We start from the raw sequence: 17,612 nt of genomic DNA, 5'->3' as shown, positions 1-17,612 counted from the left end.
ACTTCTTCTTTTTTTTTTTTTTTTTTTTTGAGACGGAGTCTCGCTCTGTCGCCCGGGCTGGAGTACAGTGGCCGGATCTCAGCTCACTGCAAGCTCCGCCTCCCGGGTTCACGCCATTCTCCTGCCTCAGCCTCCCGAGTAGCTGGGACTACAGGCGCCCACCACCTCGCCCAGCTAGTTTTTTTTTTTTTGTACTTTTTACTAGAGACGGGGTTTCACCGTGTTAGCCAGGATGGTCTCGATCTCCTGACCTCGTGATCCGCCCGTCTCGGCCTCCCAAAGTGCTGGGATTACAGGCTTGAGCCACCACTCCCGGCCGAAAAGCTCTAAACTTCTATTCGTCCATTATAAGCACCTTACATTTAGGGGGATTTAAAATAAGCATAAAAATCAAATGTAATTTTTCAAATTTTGAAGCCTTACCCACTCATGAGGCAAACCAAATACAGCCACAGTCAGCTTAAATGACTAGATCATGTGCTGCACTCCACTTCCCAGTCCTTCTTTAAAGACTCCATAATGGCAGCTGGAGATTCTCTACTCAAACAAATAGTTACACATCAAGGGCAATAACAAGTCTGCCAAGTATAATGCACGTAGACGTACTTCTGTGAAGAAGATACGTGAAAACACAATACAACACGTGAATATTCTGAGATGCTAACACATGAGAGAGAAGTCTTTAATACAGAATAAATGACTAAAGGAAAGCTTTGTCTTCTGGTATGCTAAAAAATACAGAGTGAACATATTCCCCATAAATTAAGGAGTTAATTTGAACTTTAGGCTCTTATTACTTCTTAGAAGCACATGGGGTAGTGATTTATGCATTAATTCCCTATTTTTTAGGAAACCCAATGAGAAAATGGCTTCATCTCTTTTCCCTTCCCTTAAAATAACACAACCAACCAAACTGAATTACTACCCTATGTTAATCTCAGTGTAATCATAGTGACTCTTCTGTTCCTGTTAGCTTTGGCATTGGGGTTTGTTATTACACTAAAAATTTGTACTGGAATGATATCAGAAAGGCTGGTCTCTACAGCTCTCAGATTATTGAAGTGCCAGATGAAAACATAGTCTCTAACTCAGCTAACTCTCAATTAGTCCTGCTAATAAGTAATTCAAAATTCTATTTTTCTAATTAATCATTTAGCAAACATCCATTGAGTGTTCATTTTGAGAATGTAAAAATAAGTAAAATATAGAAACTGACCCCTCAAGAAGCTCACATTCTAGATGTTATGAAGGAAAGGTTTCCAAATAGAGCATGATAGAATTAATAAATGCTAAAACACAGCTGTGACAACAGAGTCCAAAAATAAACCATACACATACAGTCAGTTGATTTTTCAATGAAGGTGACAATAAGAATGGGGAGAGGCCAGTCAGCGGTAAGGAGAGAAAGTAAGGAGTGTTGGAGCAGTCAGTCTACCTGAGAAGTGAAGATCCTGAAGTAACATAATTCACATATTATGTTGCTATTATTAGCTACAGGATAAAACTAGACTTCTGAAAGCCTCTTCTCATAAAATTTAGAATAGAGCTAAGACAGGTCAGAAGCTTGGGCCGCTGAGGGAGACTTACCCTCATGATCAATATTTGGCTGGGGGATGGGAGGTGGCAGGTGGGCATAAACCATCCTTTCCCCCTGTGAGAATACCCAGGGGAGCTTCTGGTACTGTGCCTCCACAGGGAGGCATCCTCTATCCCTGGATGTCTTCATGGGAAACTCTGGGGTACTGGGAAACCCAGATCTGCTTCTGAGATCATGCTGTATTGTCTCCAGCTTAGAGTAACTAAATATCACCTCCTGCAGTTGTGTCTGTTAGCTTCTCTCTTACCCCTTTGAGAACCACACACTTAATTATTCTCAAGTTGAGATGATCTTCATAAGCTAGCTCTCTGTCCCAAACTACTGCATTGCTGCCCAATGTTCTTCTTTATGACTACATGCAGAAGGCAATTCTGAAGAGCTGCTTTGACCTGAGATCTAGCTCTGGTCTAGGGGCATAAAAGGAGGCCCTGTGTTAATATATTTGATGCAGAGCTAATATAAGTTTCCCATATAGTTAACCTCAATACCTGTCATCTGGGTTGTTGCATCTCTTTCTGACCCTGCTATTCCATCCTTTAAACATTTTGACCTTTTTTCTTGATGACTAGGTCCCTCTCCCAATCACTGCAAAGCCTTTTGTATCTTTTGTAGCCTCCCTGAGTGTATCATCTAAGAATATCTCATACATTGTTTAGTCCACTGCTCTATGCACAGCTTCATCTGTTGGATGTCACTCTGGTGAGGGTGATCCTGCATTCCAGACTATGACTTCCGTAGCTCAGAACCACTGGCCAATGCTTCAGACACCATACTGAGAGGAGGTTCTCCTCACTGGGTCTCTATCCTTTGTTTGTGGCTTTTCACTTGGGATCTTGATCCTGCTACCAGCTCCTCTGGATGCCTCCTCTGCCCCCTAGGCTTGGTTAAGCACAGTGCCTTCTTGCACCACTTAGGAGATACTATCTCAGACCTCACATGTCTGTTCAGAAGGAAAGGAATGAAAGAATGAAGCAACAGGAGATATGAGGCTTATTTAAAAAGAGAAGCATCTTTGTTATAACAGCAAGAGTGCCCAGTTGCCTCAGATTCCCGGTTCAGAGTGTTAGGGGAAGATTTAGAGGGAAGACCCATGCCAACCCTATAGGAGCCTGCTAGTTAGCCACACTCAGGTCACAGTACAGAGTCTGCAGTCAGCCCTTCACTCAGTGGAAAAGCCTCTAAGACAATGAGACCCACACTGCTACAGAGGGGACTTGTGCTAACTATCAATACAATCAGCTTTGGCAATCATCAGCCATTTAAGAAAAAGCAATACCCATGAAAAAGAAAGGCCAAGAGGAACATATAAGACAGGTCATACCTGAGGGTAGATAATTCACAGGAATAATTTTTTAAATTCTAATTAATAATGCGCAAATAAATTTAAATGAGATACTGTATCTGTAAAACACAAAAGACTATTATGAAAAAGGACAATCAGAAAAATGCAGATTTACTGGAAATTAAAAATAATTGTCAAAATAAAAAAATTTATGAATGGACTAAATATTATTAATTGGGCTTATGGTCAAAATTAGTAATACAGGAGAAAAGATGGGAGAAATCTCCTATAACTTCAATCAAAAAGACAAACAGCTTAGAAGAGGCACAGAAGATAGATCTGGGAGGTCTCTACATAGTTCTACTAAAATTCCAAATGCAGAAGTGAATTGGATAAAGAAGCTTTTTAAAGAATGAAGAAAAAAGTATAATTAATTAAAGTATAATTAAATTGTTTCATCTATACAGCCATAATTGCTTCTATTTAAATAACCCAATATATAATCCAGAAAGAGAAATAATAATTATGTAACTAACATTTATTAAGCACTTCCAACCTGAGATGCTGATCTAAATATTAACTCATACAATGCTCATAAAAACTCCATTTATTCCATTATTTATGTGAGCCAACTGAGGCATAGAGACATTCAGTAGCTTGTCCAAGGTATAAGCAGGTATATTATATGGTAGCGCTGGGAACGGAAACCAGGCAGTATGACTCCAGAGCCCATGGTCAAATTTAGATACATCCAGAATTCCAAAAATAAAGAGAAAATTCTAAAAAATTTCAAAACAAGAAGAAAAGAAAGAACTTAAAACAAGACAAAAATCAGACTGCCATACTTATTAGCAAACTTGGATGACAGGAGATATTAAGGTAATGACTTCATTTAAAGTCCTGAAGAAAAATGATTTTGCAACTAGAATTCTATAAACCCAAACTCCTGAATTATGATGGAAAAATACTTTTCACAAAGATGCAAATTTAACTACATTTGTTCTTCATGTGAAAAAGTTACACAATGAGGCAATACAAAAAAGCAAAAAAGGAAACAAGAAAGATAATAACTAACAGGAAAGAAGCAGTGGTAGCTGACCATGCAAAGAGCAAAAAAAAAAAATCAGTGGAGAATCCCCTGGACCTTGATTCTTGTGACAGCTTCCTTCAAGTGGCAAACACTTAGACACAGAGCACTGCATTTCCTTCTCCATGGGTCCAATTGCACCATTTGGTGTATAATCAATAATCAGTACACTCATAGCATCATCATTACAATGCTGTAAGATTGGGTTGAAGTTTTAAAAAATTCAACATATAGGCCAGACACAGTGGCTCACGCCTGTAATCCCAGCACTTTGGGAGGCTGAGGTAGGAGTATCACTTGAGGTCAGAAGTTTGAGATCAGCCTGGGCAATGTAGTAAGACCCTGTCTCAACAAAAATATTGCAAATTAGTTGGGCGTGGGGGCCTGAAACAGGAGGATCACTTGAGCCCAAGAGTTCAAGATTGTAGCGAGCTGTGATCATGCCCTGCACTCCAGACTGGGTGACAGAGTAAGACTCTGTCTCAAAAAAAAAAATCTGAGCCAGGTGTAGTGGCTCACACTTGTAATCCCAACACTTTGGTGGGTTAAGGCTGGGGGATTGCTTGAGCCTAAAAGTCTGAGGCCAGCTTGGACAACATGGCAAGACCCTGCCTCTACAAAAAACTTAAAAATTAGCCTGGCATGGTGGTGGGTGTCTATGGTCCTAGCTACTGAAGAGGCTGAGGTGGGAGGATCACTTGAGTCCAAGAGGTCAAGGCTGCACAGTGACCCATGTTTGTACCACTGCACTCCAGCCTGGAAAACAGAGCAAGACCCTGTCTCTGAAAGAAAAAAAAAACACACAAAACATATAAAACAAACATACATGACAAAAATAACCCAACAGAATATAGAGTAACAACCCCAACAATTGAAAAATAACATAAAAATGGAAGAGGAGATGAGAGGTGCGCTGATTTCTTCCTTTGTTATAGTGTGGAATCAACAGATTTTATCTAAAAAGTTGACAAATCAAGAGACAGAAGTATTAAAGAAATGTAAATATTTAAAGTTATAATGGAAACCACTAGAATAACAACTAAAAAAGAAATAGCTAAAAGTAAACTCAGAATCAGGGAAGAATTTATATCTTTCATTTAAAATCCTCCTGAGTGAACTAATTTATTTTATTATATGCAGTACTAAAATTTTTAATATGCAGTTTAAAAATCAAAAATTAAAGGACACTTTCAAAAATAGAGGATTAGTTAAATAAGTTGTAGCACTTCTATTTAAAAGAGTGACATGGCTGCTGGAATGAATGAGCTAGATTCACAAGTATTGGCATGTAGAGCAGATCAAGCTGTTATGTTTAGAGGGAAAAGGTATAAAGCAATGAAGACTGATGATCCCACTTACGTCAAAGTATATTTGTGTTTACGCACAGAAAGAGGTTTAGAAGGTACAAATTGTTGAGACTGGAAGGCAAGCAAGAGGAAAAGAAAGCTGTTGTTTTTTACTTTCCACTTCCATATTGCTTATATTTTTATAATGAGCAGTATCATTTATATAATTAAAACAATTAAGAACAGTGACATAGTTTAAAAAAACAAAACACACTTCACTACTACTGACCGTGGACTTGGTCCAGGTGTTACATCTAATTCCTGCAGAGTGTGGTAATTCCATCAGTATTAAAAAAAAAAAAAACATAAAGGATCTCTTTCTCAAATTATTCAAACACATGTACAAGCCTCAGAGTAACAAATCGTGACAGTACATTACTGTGACTAATATTCCTCCAGTCAAGGGTTTCATTATGACATGCCCTTAATCATTACTAGAAATTAATGAGATAGGTCATGAGGGCCGTATAAAGAAAGGACTACCAACTTTAAAGAGAAATGTTTCAGCCCACACAGGAGCAATAATCTCCACAATGGTAACAACATGGTATTCTGGGTCTTCCTCCCTCCATAATTAACCATGATAAAAATCCCCACTTCTTCAAAGCATGCATGCAACTACACAGTATCAAGAACAGATGTTCTAAAGCTGGAGGAATCACATTAGCATACTTCAAACTGTACCACAAGGCCACAGAAACCAAAACAGCATGGTACTGGTACAAAAACAGACACACAGACCAATGGAACAGAATAGAGAGCCCAAGAACAAAGATGCACACCTACAACCATCTGATCTTGGAGAAAGTTGACAAAAACAAGCAATGGGGAAAGGACTCCTTGTTAAATAAATGGTGCTGGGATAACTGGCTAACCACATGTAGAAGACTGAAACTGGACCCCTTTCTGACCCCATATACAAAAATCAACCCAAGATGGATTAAAGACTTAAATGTAAAACCAAAAACTATAAAATCCCTGGAAGATAACCTAGAAACTACTACTCTGAATGTAGGGACTGGCAAAGATTCCATGATAAAGATGCCAAAAGCAATTTCAACAAAAACAAAAATTGACAAACTGAACCAAATTAAACAAAAGAGCTTTTGCACAACAGAACAAACTATCAACAGAGTAAAGAGACAATCTACAGAATGAGAGAAAATATTTGCAAATGCACCCGACAAAGGTCTGATATCCATAATCTATAAGGAACTTAAACAAAAAACAACCCCATTAAAAAGTGGGCAAAGGACATGAACAGTCACTTTTCAAAAGAAGACATATGCACAGCCAACAAGCATATGAAAAAAACGCTTAATATCACTAATCATTAGAGAAATACAAATCAAAACTACAATGAGATACCATCTCACAACAGTCAGAATGGATATTAAAAAGTCACAAAACAACATGCTAAAGAGGTTGTGGAAAAAAGGGAACGCTTATACACTGTTGGTGGGAATGTAAAGTTTGGCAATTTCTCAAAGAACTTAAAACAGAACTACCATCAGACTCGGCAATCTCATTACTGTGTATATACCCAAAAGATTATCAATCAGTCTACCATAAAGACACATGTGTGTGCATGTTCATTACAGCACTATTCACAATAGCAAGGGCATGGACTCAACCTAAATTCCCATCAACAGTAGAGTAAATAAAGAAAATAGGGTAGGCATGGCCAGGTACAGTGGCTCACGCCTGTAATTCCAGCACTCTGGGAGGCCAAGGCAGGCGGATCACGAGGTCAGGAGATCGAGACCATCCTGGCTAACACGGTGAAACCCTGTCTCTACTAAAAATACAAAAAATTAGCTGGGCATGGTGGCAAGCGCCTGTAGTGCCAGCTACTTGGGAGGCTGAGGCAGGAGAATGGAGTGAACCTGGGAGGAGGAGCTTGCAGTGAGCCGAGATTGCGCCACTGCACTCCAGCCCAGGTGACTGAGCGAGATTCCGTCTCCAAAAAAAAAAAAAAAGAAAAGAAAAAAATGGGGTATATATACACCATGGAATACTACAGAACCATAAAAAAGAACAAGATTATGCTCTTTGCTGCAACAAAGATGGAGCCAGAGGCCATTAACTTAAGCAAACTAATGCAGGGGCAGAAAACCAAATAGTGCATACTCTCACTTGTAATTGGGAGCTAAACGTTGGGTACACATGGACACAAAGAAGGGAACAACAGACATTGGGGCCTACTTGAGCATGGAGGGTGGAAGGAGCATAAGAATTGAAAAATTACTTAATAAGTACTATGCTTATTACCTGAGTTTCAAAATAATCTGTACACCAAAACCTGAGACACACAATTTATCTATCTAACAAACTTGTGAGTGTACCCCTGAGGCTAAGCTAAAAGACAAAAAAAAAAAAAAAAAAAAGAACAAATATTCTAAGAAGAAAAAAGTCATTTAAAAATTGTGAAATCTGACTTCATTACCACAGTTAAGAAAGTCAAATTGCTGTATAAACAGAATCCAGGGACAGAAAACTGCAATAATCTCAAATTTCCAATTCAATGCAATGTCCTCCCAGAAATCCAAGGAGGAAGAAAAATTTCCCTGTTGGGCAAACGTCTTCAGAGGCACAACTGCTTGGACAGGGACAGACTTTCACGACTTAAATTAACAGGTGTAAGAGATAACCAAGTAATTAAAATTCATTATCAAGATTATTTCAGTAATAAACATAAAACAATCTAACATTGATCTCCAAAGACTGAACTGAGTTTATCTAACACCAAGTAAAAGGAGTTTGATATGAAAGAAGACAGAGCTTGATATGAAAGAAAACAATGACAAATTTGGTTTGCACAATTTTTTTTTCAAAAATGTTTTGGTTTGGACATAAATAAGATGGTCCCTTTGAATGTATGTAGTTTCCATTAATTCGCTTCACATTTGGATTACAAAATGTTTTAGCCCCTTTGTGTTGCTGTAACAGAATATTAGGATTGGTTCACCTACAATGAGCAGAGATTTTATTTCTTATAGTTCTGGAGACGGGGAAGTCTAAGATGGAAGGGCCTGCATCTGGAAAAGACCTCTTGCTACATGATCCCATGGCAGAGGCACAAGAGAGAGAGTGAGAGCAAGAGAGATAGAGGGAAGGAAGCCAAACTCATTCTTTTATCAGGAACCTAACCCCTGAAATACTGGCATTAATCCATTAATGACCTAATCACCTCTTAAAGGTACCATTTCTCAATACTTTTGCATTGGGGATTAAGTTTCCAACACATCAACTTTGGGAGATGCACATGAACCAAAGCATATAAAAGAAAAGGATGTGATCTTATGATAAAATGTTGAATATAAGAATTTAAGGGTGGGTGCGGTGTGTCACGCCTGTAATCCCAACACTGTGGGAGGCGAAGGAAGGTAAATAGCTTAAGCCCAGGAGTTCAAGACCAGCCCGGGTAATGTGGTGAAACCTTGTCTCTAAAAAAAATACAAAAATTGACAGACATGATGGCGCACACCTGTAGTTGGGAGGCTAAGGCAGGAGAATCGGGTGAGCCCAGGAGGTGGAAGTCGCAGTCCCGAGATCATGCCATTGCACTCCAGCCTGGGTGACAAAGTGAGACTCTCTCTCATTAAAAAAAAAAAAAAAGAATTTAGATCAGATGGGGACGGAAAGGCTGAATGACGACAGAGAACACTATTTTATACTCCACTGGTAGAAAAGCAGGGTATAAATGATTACTGAAGAATATAATCTTATTTTATTTCAAGCAGCTTCTGAATCATAGCCATTAAAATAGTTTCCATAAACATGATTTTCTTCATTGTCACTAACATCACCACTGCCTTGAACATGCAATAAAAAATTGCAGCCTAAAATAATTTCAGAAGACAAGATGTTTTTAATAGATTGTCCTCAATTTGGAGTTCCTTCTTCTTCTGCGGACCTTATAATCATGATTTATTTACCTTTAGGTGTGATGAAACATTTTCTTTTCAAGTTTGGCACGTCTCACTTACAGATCTCTTCCAAATCTGCCATTCCTTAGGACTTGCCGTTGAAGCCTTCAGTGTAACTGCCTGCAACCGTGTTAAGTCTGTGTAGTCCAGACTGTCACTAACTAGCCAGACAAACTGGGGCAAGGTTACCTGACTTCATCACACCTGCATTTCCTCAATACATAATAGAACAAGATTAAACTTTTCCTTAAGGGGGTCCTTTCTAGCTTATTTTTCCTCAAGTCTTTTTTTTTTCTTTTTGAGACAGAGTCTTATTCTGTCACCAGGCTGGAGTACAGTGGTGCGATCTCGGCTCACCACAACCTCTGTGTCCTGGGGTTCAAGCAATTCTCCTGCCTCAGCTTCCTGAGTAGCTGGGATTACAGGCGCCCACCACCATGCCCAGCTAATTTTTGTATTTTTAGTAGAGACAAGGTTTCACCATTTTGGCCAGGCTGGTCTTGAACTCCTGACCTCAGGTGATCCACCCGCCTCAGCCTCACAAAGTGCTAGGCGTGATTACAGGTGTGAGTCACCGCACCCAGCCTTTTCCTCAACTTTTAACTGTTTATCATTTTATTACTTTACACTGCTGTGGAAGGGAACAGATATTCACAGAAACTAAAACAGAATTAAAAAAACACAACACTGTCTTAATATATACTTGTAATTTTAAAATCATTTTCCTCTTATTCCTCAGGGATGCAGTAACTTCAACAAACAAAGTAATATCAAGTTCTGAATCAGGGGAATTGGCAGAGGTTCAGATGATGAGCTAAATGCCTCAACATTAACAGAAACTTAGACAAATTGTACATTCATCCTGTCACATGATCTGACTAATTTCCAAGATTTCTGGGTTGGGGAAGTAAAGAGCATTTTCTACAGTACTACCCTGCGGAGGCAGAAGTAACAACTCTCTAATTCTGTTCTACAGTTAGTGGGCTACGCAACTCTCTTGATAATGCAGCATTTGAATGGCAAAATGAACGGACCCCAAATATAGCAAGGCCAATGCAAAGGAAAAATGCCAGAGCACAGTGATTTGACTCTTCTTCTTCTTTTTTTTTTTTTTTTGAGACAGAGTCTTGGTCTGTCGCCCAGGCTGGAGTGCAGTGGCGCAGTCTCGAATCGCTGCAACCTCTGCCTCCTGGGTTCAAGCAATTCTCCGCTTCAGCCTCTCAAGTAGCAGGGATTACAGGTGCCCACCAGCATGCCTAGCTAATTGTTTTGTATTTTTACTAGAGATGGGGTTTCACCATGTTGACCAGGTTGGTTTCGAACTCCTGACCTCAAGTGATCCACCTGCCTTGGCCTCCCAAAGTGCTAGGATTACAGGTGTGAGCCACTGCTCCCAGCCTTCTTTTAAATCCATGTTTTCCACTCAAAACACATTCTTGTTATTTGATATCTAAAAACATAATCTTCACAAATGCAGGTTTAGAATTGAAAAGATATATACAGGCTGGGCGTGGTGGCTTACACCTGTAATCCCAGCACTTTGGGAGGCTGAGGCGGGTGGATCACTTGAGGTCAGGAGTTCAAGACCAGCCTGGCCAACATGGTGAAACCCATCTCTACTAAAAATACCAAAATTAGCCAGGCGTGGTGGCATGTGCCTGTAATCCCAGCTACTTGGGAGGCTGAGGTAGGAGAATCGCTTGAACCCGGGAGGGCAGAGGTTGCAGTGAGCTGAGATCACGCCACTGCACTCTAGCCTGGGTGACAGAGTGAGACTCTGTCTCAAAAGAAAAGAAAGAAAGAAAGAAAAGCTATATACTTATAAACACATAAAAGATTCACTTTTTTAGTTTAATTAGATGCTATAAAAGAAAAATGAATGCTGACCTACTTATTTTATGTGCCAAAGTTATTGAAAGAGATGGCTGAAGGGCAAATTATTTCTCGGTCAATATGTCCTTCACCAATAAGTGAATGTAGTCTAGCACTATTTCTACTAAGAAGGCCAAAACTAGCCTGACCAACATGGCGAAACCCCAACCCTACTACAAATACAAAAAAGTAAGCAGGCGGTGCATGCCTGTAGTCCCACCTACTCGGGAGGCTGAGACAGGAAAATCACTTGAACTCAAGAGGCAGAGGTTTCAGTGAGTCGAGATCACACCACTGCACTCCAGTGTGGGTGCGAGAGTGAGACCTCCCATTTCAAATACAAACAAACAAAAAAAGAAGGCTGAAGCTTTAACAACAACAGACACTTAAGCTTTTTCCATAATGTAAAAAAATGTATTACGTGTATTTCCTTAAATAAACTATGTTTTAGTCATTTCAACATTTTACAATGTTAGTGTAAACTGAATTTTTAATAAACTTTAAAACAATGGTGTAATCCATCATAATTGAAGATGCTAATCAACTATATCTTCAACTTCCCTCTTTGCCCTACATGGTGGGGTCTAGCTGCGGGAGTGGGGACAACAGATTGCCTTGAACTATCAGCTGTTTCAGCGTCACCTCAGCTAGAGAGCACCTAGCCTGAGGTCATGCCCCTTCCTGAGGCTGCCCATATCCAGTGATAGGGAAGAGAAGCAGAGGACAGGTCCAGCCATTTCAGCCCAAGGAGACAGCAAAGTGGGAAATACTGTAGGCTCCACTGAGCCAACACCTCGGATTGACATTTTCTTCTGCTTCTTTCTATTTCTTGTCAACAGGTGTTGCACCCTAGTGACATGAATTTTGTGTTTAGATTTGGGTCCCATCCCCAAAATATCTCATTATGTATATGCAAATATTTCAAAGTCTGAAAACAATCCAAAATCCAAAACATTTCTGGTCCCAAGCATTTCAGATAAAGGATACTGAACCTGTATCAACGGTTTTATCACCAATGATATTAATCATAATCATGAGGTTACGGTAGTGTTTGCCAGTTTTTTCCACTGTAAAACAACACTGCTTTCAACTGTACAGGTTCACTTATATATGGGTTTTCTTCCGCCTCTGCCGTCCATGAGGAGCAAAATTCCTCCTCTTGCTCCTCCTCCTCAGCCTACTTGATGTTAAGACAATAAGGAGGAAGACCTTTATGGTGATCTACTTCCAGTTAATGAATGGTAAATATATTTTCTCTTTTTTTTCTTAATAGCGTTTTTTTCTCTCTACCTTACTTTTTTTTTTTTTTTTTTAAGTGAGACGGAGTGTCATTCTGTCACCCAGGCTGGAGTACAGTGGCACAATCTTGGCTCACTACAACCTCCGCCTCCTGGGTTCAAATGATTCTCCTGCCTCAGCCTGCTTACTTAGGATATAGGCTAAACTGCTATAACAAAAAGATCAAAAAGTAGACTTGAGCAAGACAGAATTCTGTTTCTCTTTCTTTTTTTTTTTTTTTTGAGACGGAGTCTTGCTCTGCCGCCCAGGCTGGAGTGCAGTGGCCGGCTCTCAGCTCACTGCAAGCTCCGCCTCCCGGGTTCACGCCATTCTCCTGTCTCAGCCTCCCGAGTAGCTGGGACTACAGGCGCCCGCCTCGTCGCCCGGCTAGTTTTTTGTATTTTTTAGTAGAGACGGGGTTTCACCGTATTAGCCAGGATGGTCTCGATCTCCTGACCTCGTGATCCGCCCGTCTCGGCCTCCCAAAGTGCTGGGATTACAGGCTTGAGCCACCGCGCCCGGCCTTCTCTTTCATTTATAAATTCAACAGTGCTATAGTTTGAATGTGTCCTTTAAAAGTTCATGTGTTGGCAACTTGGTGACCAACGCAACAGTGGTGGGGTTGGGGGCTCTACCCTCATGAATGGATTAATGCTGTTACCATGGGAGTGGGTTAATTACCATGGAAGTGGCTTTGTTAAAAAAGGGAACTCTCTCTTGCATATACTTCCTTTTGCCTTCTACCCTTCTGCCAGGGGATGACTCTCACCACCTCCTGGCACCATGGTCTTGGGCTTCCCAATCTCCAGAACTGTAAGAAATAAATTTCTTTTCTTTATAAATTACCCAGTCTGTGGTACCCTATTATCACAGCAGAAAATAGACTAAAACAATGAATGGCTCAGAACTGCTAAAAGGGCTCAGCCACCTTCAAAACATCTGTGGTCTAAGTTGGCGGTCCAGTTCTCCTGATTTCCCAGCCAACGGGAAGGGACAAAGTACCAGGAGAGCACACATTCCCTTTTAAGGGTATGATCCAGAAGTGGTACATATTACTTCATCCACATCTTACTGTTCACAACTTAGTTACCTGGCCTCTCCAACATGCAAAAGAGGACCGGAAGTCATATGCCTGGATAAAATTCAGGAGGTTCTATCACTAAAATAAAGAAGGGGGCCAGGCACGGTGGCTCACCTGAGGTCAGGAGTTCAAGACCAGCCTGGCCAACATGGTGAAACCCCATCTCTACTAAAAATACAAAAATTAGCTGGGTGTGGTGATGGGCGCCTGTAATCCCAGCTACTTGGGAGGCTGAGGCAGGAGAATCGCTTGAACCCAGGAAGCAGAGGTTGCAGTGAGCCAAGATCATGTCACAGCACTCCAGTCTGGGTGACAAAGCAAGACTCTGTCTCCAAAAAAAAAAAAAAGTAAGTAAGTAACGAAAATGTAAGATTACACCCCATAAAATAAAACAGGAATCCATGAGTTCACAATCAAGTAAATAAATACATGGAAAAACAAATGAGAAGGGAAAGCTCTTCCTTACAGTAGAATACCAATTTAAAAAATTATTAAAGAATCATGGAATTAGAAAATTACCACTTGGCAATACATAATGCTAACTTATGCAGAGAAGATACATCAATAAACAATAAAACCAGGCCAGGCACAGTGGTTCCCACCTATAATGCCAGCACTTTGGGAGGCCAAGGCAGGAGGATTGCTGGAGGTCAGGAGTTTGAGACCAGCCTAGACAACATAGTGAGATCCCATATGACAAATTAAAAAACTATCCAGGCACAGTTGCATGCACCTGTAGCCCTAACTAGTGGTAAGGCTGAGGGCTGAGACAGGAAGAATATTTGAGCACAGGAGGTGAAGGCTGCAGAGAGCAATGATCGCACCACTGTACTCCAACCTGGGCAACAGAGCAAGACCTTGTCTCTAAGAAGAAATAAACGAATAAATACACACATTTTTTAAAAATGCTATAACCGCCTCATTAGTATAGTGGCAAGTAAAAATAAATAAATAAAAATATAAAAACAAAAGAATAAATGCTAAAACCTATGGGTGAAAGTTAGATAACAAATCAGATGGTCTCAGAGTAACTCCCTGTGTTAATCTGTTTTGTGTTGCTGTAAAGGAATACCGGAGGCTTGGTAATTTATAAAGAAAAGATGTTTATTTGGCTCATGGTTCTACAGGCTATACAAGCACGGTACCTCAGCTTCTGATGAAGCCTCAGGAAGCTTTCAGTCACCACAGAAGGGGAGGGAAGCAAGTGGATCACATGGTGAGAAAGGAAACAAAAGAGAAGCCAGGCTCTCTAAAATAAGCTCTCACATGAACTAAAAGAGGGAGAAGTCACTTACTACTGTGGAGAAGGCATTAGGACATTCATGAGGGGTCTGTTCCCATGACCCCAACACCTCCCACCAGGCCCCATCTCCAACAATGGGAATCACATTTCAACAAGAGATATGGAGGGGACAAATACCCAAACGATACCACTCCCTGAAAATGTTTATTAATTACAATGGGAAAAGACTAACTTTACTTGGGGAGAAATCTCACAAACACAAGCTTACTGAATGATCAAATAACATCCCCAGTGACAGCATAAGTGAACATCATGTGCCACCTGAGGGGAGAAGAGTACTACATTATTTCTATAATATGACAGCCAAAATTCTATGACCTGAATCAAATAACGAAACATCAGACAAACTCAAACTGAAGGGCAGTCTCCAAAATAACCCATAATCTTCAAAAGCATCAAACCCATCAAGGTCAAAAAAGGACTAGGAATTATTCTGGAATAAAGGAGCCTGAAAGGATATGACAGTGAAATGCCAGGCTTGGATCCCTGTGCTACAAAGGACGTTATGAGGACAAGTTGATAAAGCCTAAACAGGATCTCGTGGTGAAGGGTATATGGGAATTCTTCATACTGTTCTTATGACTTTTATGTAGGTTTGAGATTTTTATAAAATAAAAATAAATTTTTGGCTGGGCACAGTGGCACATGCCAGTAATCCTAGAACTTTGGGAGGCAGAGGCAGCCAGAGCACTGGAGGCCAGGAGTTCGAGACCAGCCTGAGCAACATGGTGAAACCTCCATCTCTACTAAAAATACAAAAGTTAGATGGGCATGGTGGTGCATGCCTGTAATCCCAGCTACTCAGAAGGCTGAGGCATAAGAATTGCTTGAACCCCAGAGGCAGAGGTTGCAGTGAACCGAGACTGTGCCACTGCACTCCAGCCTGGGCAACAGAGCAAGACCCTGTGTCAAAAAAAAGTAAAAAAAAAAAAAAAAAAAAAAATCACTTTCATTAATTACTATAGTCTGAATGTGTCCTCCAAAATATATATGTTGAAACTTAATGGCCAATGTGAAAGTATTAGGAGGTAGGATGTTTAGGAAACTATTAAATCTTGAGGGCAGAGCCCTCAGAAGCCAGACTAGGGCCCTTATAAAATGGTGTAAAAGGATGGGTTCACTCTCTTCCACTCTTCTGTCATATGAGAACACCCAGACAGTGCCATCCATGAGCAATGAGGCTTTATCAGACACTGAATATGCCAGCACCTTGATCTTAGCCTTTCCAGCCTTTAGAACTGTGAGAACATGAATTTCAATTCTTTATAAATTAAATTACCTAGTCTCAGGTATATTGTTGTAGCAGCACAAACAGACTAAGACACTGATGTTATGAAATCCTGTACCTATTGCAAGATTTTCCATTTTTCTTGGTAATAAATTTGCATCATGGATAGTTTATGAGAAAATGTGTAAAAGAGACTAAATGCTATTGACTCATTGGATAGGAATAAACATTAGCATTAAATGAAGAACGTTACTTGAATATGGATTAATCTTACATGTGGTTAGTTCATTAATGAATATTTTTTGCATCAGGATGAATTTTATTTCTTTATACAACCCATACCTATGGGGCTGCATATCTTTATTTATTTATTCTTATATTGTCTCTTTTAATGCTTACCATAAACCTGTAAGTGCTATTATTATTATTTTTTTTTTTTTTTTAATTTTTTGAGACAGAGTCTTTCTCTTGTTGCCCAGGCTGGAGTACAGTGGCACGATTTCAGCTCACTGCAACCTCTGCCTACTGGGTTCAAGCGATTCTCCTGCCTCAACCTCCCAAGTGGCTGGGATTACAGGCAGCTGCCACCATGCCTGGCTAATTTTTGTATTTTTAGTAGAGATGAAGTTTTGCCATGTTGGCCACGCTGGTCTCGAACTCCTGACCTCATGACCCACCTGCCTCAGCCTCCCAAAGTGCTAGGATTACAGGCGTGAGCCACTGTGCTCAGCCTAAGTGCTGTTATTATTATTAACCTCTTTTACAGATGATGAAAATGAGGTTTGGAGAGGTTAAGTACCAAGTTCACAGAGCTGCTAAGTCACAGAGCTGGGCTTTGGAACCAAGAAGTTAAATTATAGAACTTATTCTCTAAATGGCAACAAATTATTTGAGTAAAATGTAAGCCGTCTCATTCTTTCATTCATAGCAAACATGTATGCTTATTGATAGCAATAGAGAGTTGGAAGAAACACACAAATTGCCACATTAATTCCTACCTGTGTCTGCCTCATTGCCCGTTCCACTCGGCGTGTACTTCCTCTCTCAAGTTTTGTCCGGAGGATCAAGGCTGATGTCTGAATGGCCCAGAACTTTGGTTGTGAAAGCAAACACTGATAGAAGCAGGAGGAAAAAAACATAGAAAAGAGATAAGCTAGGTGATCTCATTCTGAATAGGACAGAATTAATTCTTCCAAAAATATCAGGGTACAGTTAAACACAGATTTGAAAATCTTTCCAGTGAACAAAAAGTTCTCTTTTTCTCAATTTGTATTACAGAAAGCATTCTAAAACATATGAGAATGCTTTCTGGCATTCGTTAAGGTAGGGAGTCTCCAATTTTAATGAAAATGCATTCCTAGAAGGGGCATCTTAACAAAGACTGGCCTGTATCAAAACCGAATATGCACACAGTGAAACCTAACCCCAGAGAAAGCTGTGACCACCATTACTCAGAGAATATAGTAGAAACCATCCAATATGATCACAAATGTAGTGGGAAACAAAGCGAAAGTACTGGATAAGTGAAAACAGGGACAAAATGTACTATGATAAACACTGACTGCTCGGTATAATGAGCACAATTTAAACTCTCTTTGATGACAACTTG

General features: G+C 40.1%; 1 protein-coding gene across 1 annotated transcript in view; it reads right to left on the bottom strand.

Moving 5' to 3' along the window:
* TTC27 (tetratricopeptide repeat domain 27) overlaps positions 1-17,612 on the bottom strand; it is a 188,279-nt gene that overhangs the window by 93,375 nt on the left and 77,292 nt on the right. Inside the window, exon 10 of the mRNA XM_010372404.2 lies at positions 17,002-17,115. Within this exon, the coding sequence (XP_010370706.1) occupies positions 17,002-17,115 (114 nt within the window). The remainder of the gene's footprint in view (positions 1-17,001; positions 17,116-17,612) is intronic.

Source organism: Rhinopithecus roxellana, chromosome 17, assembly GCF_007565055.1.
Source record: "Rhinopithecus roxellana isolate Shanxi Qingling chromosome 17, ASM756505v1, whole genome shotgun sequence".
NCBI lineage: Eukaryota > Metazoa > Chordata > Mammalia > Primates > Cercopithecidae > Rhinopithecus > Rhinopithecus roxellana.
This window is presented reverse-complemented; position numbering and strand designations above follow the sequence as displayed.